The sequence below is a fragment of the Cebus imitator genome, unplaced genomic scaffold, assembly GCF_001604975.1.
Source record: "Cebus imitator isolate Cc_AM_T3 unplaced genomic scaffold, Cebus_imitator-1.0 Scaffold577, whole genome shotgun sequence".
Taxonomy (NCBI): domain Eukaryota; kingdom Metazoa; phylum Chordata; class Mammalia; order Primates; family Cebidae; genus Cebus; species Cebus imitator.
The window spans coordinates 64,704-72,863 of record NW_016107892.1 but is presented as its reverse complement, the minus strand read 5'-3'; the positions used below and the strand labels follow the sequence as shown (position 1 = coordinate 72,863).

Genomic DNA, 8,160 nt, shown 5'->3' with positions numbered 1-8,160 from the left:
AAGGATTTATTCTGTCTGTAGAAATAAATGAACAAACAAAAATGTCAAAGGGCCAGTCTGGGCAGATCCATGAGGTATGCAAAAATGAGATGAAAAGGGAAAGATGTTCCCCAGCACAGTCGCCGGCAGCAGGGCCACCAGTGATGGGCCTTGTGTATTTTTCTTAGTGGTCTTACTGCCCTGGAGTATAATGATTTTGGTAACAGTAACCATTGAAGAACAGACTCTGCCTTACTCAGTGTTACTCAAAGTGTAGCCCATAGTCCGGCCACCAGTGAATGAGCATTAGGTTTTTGATGAGACAAGAAATTTGTGTCATAACGTAAATGACCTGTGCCACTAAACACACTATTTGGCTCAGCTGGCAGCTGAACAGGTACCACAGCCACATCATTGTTTCTCTGTGGCTGGACTTTGTAGCAAGACTTTGTGATGGAAGAAGCTGGGTAAGCTCCATGTGTCATCAGAGACCGGCACTTGGAGTACCCAGCCTCACTGGCTTACTGCGGGGCCTTACCCGTGTTTCTCAGCCTTTACACCGGGTGTCTAAAACACTGGCACACTTATGGAAACACACTGTTCAAATCAGTTGAGAGTGACAGCACCTTTAATGAAGTAGCAGTGCAAATCTCAACATAAAAAACTTTCTGGTGGTGATATTCCTCCTCCTCTGGGAGCCTCAAGTCTAACTTTGTTGTATTTAAATGTGCAATTAATACTGTGGCCCTACTTGAAAACCAAAGCAAACACCCAGCTCTGGCACCTGGTTAGCGATGTCGCTGTGTCTGCAAACCATGAGCAGAAACCGGCTTAAGTAATCCTGCTAACCTTATTTTATTGTTGTTAACTGTAGAACAGTGGAAAAAAACCTAAAAATTAGAAACAGCATTATCATTTTAATGACTTTAAAAGCAGTATGCTATTGTTAAATAATTGAGAAATGTATAAAGAAGACTAAAATTCTACAATCCTGCTACCCAAAGATAACCTCAGTTAGCATGTATTTTCAGAGTTTTTACTATGTGTGTAATATACATTTACAAATATTTATGTAGGATGTTATTAAGTTTTAGCCACTATTTCCTAGTTACCTCTTTTGAACTTAATAACATTGAAAATATGTTTCCGAAGCAATTAACATAGCTCCAAATTCTAACTTTGAGAATGGCTCCACGTTGGAATTTTTAACACACCACTCTGTTTCTGGTAATTAAAAAAATGTGTGTGTAGTCTTCTGCTCTCTGGTACTTTAAGAAGGTGAGTGGCTTCAGGCTGTAGACTGGGCCAGGGTCAGCGAGTGACAAGAGCTGTCAAAAAGACAAGCAAATGACTGCCTTCTGAACCACCGTGGGCGGCTGATGGCCCAGAATCTCCGCCCAGGTCACGGGGATGGTGTTTGAGTGCTGAGCCCTGCAGCTCTGTGTAGGCGGCATGGACCCACCTGTATCCGCTCTGCCAGGATCTGCGTGAGAAGTTCATCCGGGAGCGCACAGCTCATCAGCCCCGTCTCGCCTCCGACACTGGGTCTGACACTGAGCCGGCGCTGGGGGGGCCCCGGAAGAGGGCTGGAGGAAATCTGTTGAGTGGGAGAAAGATCAGAAGTCAGAATCTGGCTTTGTATCTCAACAACTCCTACACTTACCAGCCACAGGACCTCGGGAAGATCATATAATCTCTCATTTCCTCATCTGTACAAGGGGAACTGTGTTAGAAAATGAAAGGATCCTGTTTTTCTTAAAGAATGGCTGTAGGTTGCAAGGGGGAATAGCGTGGAAGGTACACTGCGTGTGTGCTGAACTGCACACAGTTTTCATTCATTCGACAATCATTCGCTGAGCACCTGTCACACTCCAGGCACGCTGAGGTACTGGGGATAGAACAACAAACAAGGTTGTCAATGGTGCTGCCCTCGGGGCCCTTGCATTCCAAAGGAGGAGACAGAAATGGGGCCCTTGCATTCCAATGGAGGAGACAGAATCGGCCACTGTCCTCCAGAAATCAAGACAATTTCAGACAGTGCTGAGTGTTAGGAAGGAAATAACCAGGTGAGGGAATAAGGAACATGACAGGGTTGGGGAATGACAGGTTGGGCTATGTAGAGAGGATACGCACGTTACCTGGGTTACGTGAAAGAATGAGACAAGATCTTGGGAGCAGAGCCTTTCTGGGAGGAGAGAGCAAGCTCCTTCAATGAAAGGGTACTTGAGGAATTTGGGGGGCACACGGAGCCCGGTGTGGCTGGAACTGAGTGAGCAATGGGGAAGATGGTCAGGGTTAAGGTCAAAGACACCACAGAATAGGGAGGGCCTTGTAGGCCACGGTAAGCTATCTGTATATTACCCCAAGTATGGTGGGAAGTTGGTGTGTTTCAACAGACAAATAATCTGGTTTTTATTTATATACATATTTTTTGAGATGGAGTCTCACTCTGTTGCTCAGGCTGGAGTGCAACTGTGCTGTCTCGGCTCACCACATCCTCTGCCTCCCGGGTTTAGGTGAGTCTCTTGTCTTAGCCTCCCAAATAGCTGGAACTGCAGGTATATGCCACCATGCCTGCCTAATTTTTGTAAGTTTTTAGTAGAGATGGGGTTTCACCATGTTGACTAGGCTGGTCTCGAACTCCTGGCCTCAGGTGATCTGACTGCTTTGGTCTCCCAAAGTGCTGGAATTACAGGCATGAGCCACCGTGCCTGGCCTGATTTTTAATTTTAAAAGACCACTCTACTTGTCATATGAGGTGACATGAGTGGAAACAGGAAGATGTCACTGTGGTCAAAGCAGAAGATGATGGCAACAGGGATGAGGATGGCGGTCGGGAGTGACATGAGGACGGCGGTGGCGAGAAGTGGCTCATTCAGGATACCTTTTGGAAGTAGGGCCAGCTGGACTTTGGATGGATCATAAAAGTGGGTGTTGAACAATGAGAACACACGGACACAGGGAGGAGAACATCAGCCTGGGGCCTATTGGGGGGTGGGGAGCTATGGGAGGGATAGCATTAGGAGAAATACCTAATGTAGATGGTGGGGTGATGGGTGCAGCAAATCAGTATGGCATGCGTATACCTTTGTAACAAACCTGCACATCCTGCACGTGTACCCCAGAACTTAAAGTGTAATAATAAAAAAAAAGAGGATTAAAGTGTAATAATAAAAAAAAAGAAAGAAGATTAAAAAATGATTCCTTGAGTTTTGACCTTAGCAACCTGGAAAATGGTGAAATTATTTATTAAGAAAGGAAAGACTGGGAGAAGAACACTTTTGGGGGAGCAGTGGAAGCAAGAATCACTTTTTGGACAGAAAAATTTTGAGATGCCTCAAAGCCCTTTGAGACAGATTGAAAATGGATGTGGATATATAAACTTGTACTTGGGAAGTTTTGTGATAGAATTTTTAGTGATAGAAGGTTTTTAGCGATAGAAGGTTTAGTGATAGAAATTTTGGGAAGGGCTGGTGATAGAATTTTAAGAGTCATAAGCATGTCAAAGGCACTTAAATATTTAAGCAATGCAACTGAGTGAGCTCGTCTGCAAAGACAAGGTAGGTAACAAAAAGGACAGTAGTAGAAGACTTTGTCCTGGGCTATTCCAACAACCAGAAATTTGGAGATCGAGAAGCTGGGGAAGTAGAGGAAGGAGTTGCTAATGAGGTAGAAGGAAAGGTGGAAGAGTGTGGTGTCTGAAAGCCACATGAACAAAGTGTTTCCAAGAGTAGGGGGTGATCAGCTGTGAGATGAAGACAAAACAGAAAGCTGGGTGTGGCCAGGTGAAGACTGTCAACGACCTTGAGAAAAGCAGCTGTGGAATGGTAGGGACAGAGGCCCCACGGGAAGTAGTGAAAGAGAGGATGGGGGTGGGCATGAGGACGAGGAAGCAGGTGACATAGCAGTTGTTTGGAGGAACAGCAGAGGAAAGGAGCTGAGAGAGGAGGTAATAGGTTAACGGGGATGTGGGGTCACGGGAAAGCATTTAGTGGTGGGAATAATAATACAGCATGCATAGATGCTGATGGGAGCAGAGTAGGGGGATAATGCGAGACAGGGGACAATTGCAGGAATTTAGTCCTTGGGTAAGAGAAGGGGTGGGGCTGGGTGCCCATGTCCAGGGATCATCCCTCGGTGAGGGCAGGGCAGACACTCAGATGTAGGGAAGACACAGCCCCGTGTGTGGATGGAGACTGCTGGGCGATTTGGTGGCCAGAGGATGAGGTCGTTGTCTTCTGATTGCTGCAGCTTTCTCCATGAAATCAGAAGAGAGATCATCAGCTGACAATGAGGAAGAGGAAAGTATTTTGTAGGCTAGCAGAATGATGAGAGCAATAAAGCAGTCATCTTGAATAGATGGAGGGCTGGGCCAGACCAAAGCATCCACTGGAGACCTGTATTCCTAAATTTAAATTAAGATCTTTCAGGAGAGATGAGAATGTTCTCCAGCTATGCTCAGCTGCTCTGCATGGAGTAGGTAGAGGATTAGGTTTGCCAGGGCTGAAGCTCTGTTGGTGAGTATGGTGAAGGAGAAGTTGCAAGGGGCTGCTACGGTGGTGGACCATGGCATCCAGACTGGGTAAGGAGGGCATGAGCTGGGTGGTAGGTAGTGAGGATGAGGACTGGAGGTTTTGATGGGGCCAGCTGCTTACCAGAGTTAGTCATCTGGAAAGTGGGAAGATGGCTGCTGGAAAGCAGGACTGTGACAGAAAGATCTTGGAGTTTATGGGTAGTGATGAACAATGTCTAGGGTGTGGTCATGGACATGAGTAGCTGAGGAGGCCATGAAATTGAAAAGCAAGAATGTTGGATTAAATATCACTCAAAAGATCAGGATTTCTAACTGGTGCTTTCCTGGATCAAGGAGATTTACAGTATAAATAAATGACCTTATGGGCCACGTCTTCAAATATATTTACACATTTTTTTTCCATTTGCAACATGACTGAAAAATCAGCCACTGGAGAATTCATGCTTTATTGCCATCTCTCTGGGTAAGTGCTCTGACAGGGGGACTCTGTGGTCTAGATCATTTGAGTCCTGTCACACTGGGCAGTGCGGGTAGCCACAGGTGGGGGTCTGCCAGCTCTGATTTCTACTGTGATCTTTCCATTTCCTCACTTAAAGGAGTTTGGAGTCAAAATTGGGAAGTTCTGCCTTTGAGGAATTCTAAAAAGCTTTGCTTCTCTGTCCAGATGGACAGAACAAAACCAAAGGAAATGACTCTCGGTAACACCCTATATGGTAACAGAGAAATGAGTTTCAGTTCATCCATAAACATCTGGGTAAAGAACGCTATATTGGATTCTGGAAAAAAGGATGAAAAGGATAGTGCTCTAAAAGAAAATGAATCAATGGCTTCCGTTTTCATGGTGTCAGAAGACCACAAAATGGAGTGACAATCAGATTTCACCTGGCTCAAGTTCAGCCCTGTGGGCTGCTCCATCCAACCTGCAGGTCTCCTCTCCCTTGAAGACCTTTGCCCCTGCTCCAACCCCTTGCCTGATGTAACATGAGGGCCTCCTCTCCTACAAGGACTTACATCATTCATTCATTCATTTATAGATGGCGTCTTACTCTGTTGCCTAGGCTGCAGTGCAATGGTGCCATCTCAGCTCACTGCAACCTTTGCTTTCTGGGTTCAAGCGATTCTCATGCTTCAACCTCTTGAGTAGCTGGGATTACAGGCATGCACCACTACACCCAATTAATTTTTTTTTTTTTTTTGTATTTTTAGTAGAGATGTGGTCTCATCATGTTGGCTAGGCTGTTCTTGAACTACTAGTCTCAACTGCTCTGTCTCTCTCACTCTGTACTCCCAAAGTGCTGGGAGTACAGGTGTGAGCCACTGCACCCCATCTAAGGACCTACATCTTTATTCCACCCACCTGCTCTATCCAATTCACAGGTCTCATTTCTCATGAGGACCTATAATTCTTCTCCATCCATCAGCTCCTCCCAGTGCATGGGCCTCCTCTCCTACCAGGACTTTCACTTCTGCTCCATCCACCTCCCACACTGTCCCTATAGCACACTCAGGCTATAACGAGATCCACCCTTAGCCCTTTCTGCTTTTCCTGTTTTATGTTCTCTTCTTAATTCCTTCTCTACTGAGGCTGAGCCTCCCATACTGATGCTACCCTCAACTCTCTTGCCCCTAGTTCTGAGCACACACCCTCTCCTTAATGATGACATTCTTCTCTCTCCACTCCTAAATGGGAGCTGCCAGGTACACTTAGAGAAATCTTGCTGGGCGTGGTGGTTCATGACTGTAATCCTAGTGCTTTGGGAGGCAGAGCCAGAAAGATTTCTTGAGGCCAGGAGTTCAAGACCAGCCTGGGCAACAAAGTGAGATCCCATCCCTACAAAAATTTAAGAAATTAGCCAGGCATGATAGGACATGCCTGTAGTCCCAGCTATTTGGGAGGCTGAGGTGGAAGGATTGCTTGAGCCCAGGAGTTCAAGGCTGCAGTGAACAAAGATCATGCCACTGAACTCCAGCCTGAGTGACAGAGTGAGACCCTGACTCTAAGGAAAAAGAAAGAAAGAGAGAGAGAGAGAGAGAGAGAGAGAGAGAGAGAGATTGAGATTGAGATTTCACAACTGTGAAGTTATAGTTTCCAGTCTTGTTGGGCCATGATCTTTCTCAACTATTTATTCCTTGCTGTCCATCACCAATTTCTGCTTCTATTCACCATAGTGGGTACACCAGTACCCTACCACTCCTATTAAGCATGCCCTGCAGCCCCAGCCTCCTTGTTGCTGCCCTCAAAAGACCATGCCTCCTGCATGTATGACAGCACCATTCAGGAAGATCTTCTCCAATATCCATTCCCTATTTGGCTTCTTCCATCCTTAGCTGTGTCTGTTTTTTACCTTTACTGACCCCAAAGGAAGCCGGATGTCTTCTCCTTTAATTGTACTGAATTCTGCCCTTCCTGCTGCCTCCCAGGATCTCATTCCCTCTTGAGTGGATCGCCACATGGCACTTCTCCAGGGGCTCTATTCTTTATAGAGCTGCTTCTGCTTCTACTTCCTTTTTGAGAATGGACTCTTCTGACCCAGGCTTTGCCCCTCTACTACTCTCTCATTTTTTTTCCCTTCACTTTCAAACATCATAAAAGCCTACATTCACCTGATTTCACTTCTTCACCTACAACTCATTACTCACTGCACCCACAGTCTCTGGCTTCAGCAGCATCTGCCAGTCGGTGAGATTGCTAAGTTCCTTGGCACATTGCTCAAATGCTGCGACTTCTTTCTGACTTTCCAAGACTCCCTTTGCAGCCCTCCAGAAACTTAGATTAATGGTTTTATCCTTAACACTCCTTCAGAATTAGGTTGAGCCATAGGAAATTGCTATTATGGAGTTCTAAAAGGATTGAATTTTGGCAATTTTCTGTGGCTCAGCCTCATTCCTTTTTCATGCTTCTTTTGTCACTAATTTCACTTTATTGCAAATGTGGTTATCTCCTTCATCAGACTCTTGGTGCAGGGATTCTGCTTTCTTTATTTGCACTTCACCAGTGGCTACAGCATAAAAGATGCTAGCTGAGCATCAGCTGGATGAACACCCCTTTCAAAATGAGGGGTGGAGGAATGGTGCTCAGGCCAGTCTGGCAAGACCAATGGAGGCATGAAGAGCACTGACCTGGCTGCAGGATGCTGGTGAGGAGGAAGATGCCAGCCCTCCTGCTGGAGAGCCCTGATTGGTACCTGTGATGTTTCGGACTGGTGCAGGTGATGCTGCTTCTGCGACCCAGAGCCATGGCTATCCGCCTTGCTTTTGGAGATCACCACGCTCCCACGAACACTCTTTCCAGGTTTAATTTCCGGGGCCACCAGAGTCATCTCTGAGGTCATCTTGCCCAAGATCTCACTGCTCAGTCGTCCTTGCCCCATGGCATTTTGACCCACAGCAGCCTCCTGGGCTACAGTAAGGAGAGGGTGAGATTTTTATTAAGTCACTTTAGAATCACACACACAAAAAATGACAGTGGGATGGCACCCTGAAGTCCGCTCTGTCCAACAGACATATAATGTGAGCCATATATGTACGTAATTTAAACATTTCTGGCCGGGCGCGGTGGCTCAAGCCTGTAATCCCAGCACTGTGGGAGGCCGAGGCGGGTGGATCACGAGGTCAAGAGATCGAGACCATCCTGGTCAACATGGTGA

The 8,160-nt window shown here is 46.2% G+C and overlaps 1 protein-coding gene across 1 annotated transcript in view; it reads right to left on the bottom strand.

The window, feature by feature from the left end:
* The window catches only part of LOC108294393 (hydrocephalus-inducing protein homolog), a 186,004-nt gene that overhangs the window by 129,324 nt on the left and 48,520 nt on the right, over nucleotides 1–8,160 (bottom strand). Inside the window, exons 18-19 of the mRNA XM_017516259.2 lie at nucleotides 7,699–7,913; nucleotides 1,442–1,576 (exon numbers count right to left, since the gene is read on the bottom strand). Coding sequence (XP_017371748.2) covers nucleotides 1,442–1,576; nucleotides 7,699–7,913 — 350 coding nt within the window. The remainder of the gene's footprint in view (nucleotides 1–1,441; nucleotides 1,577–7,698; nucleotides 7,914–8,160) is intronic.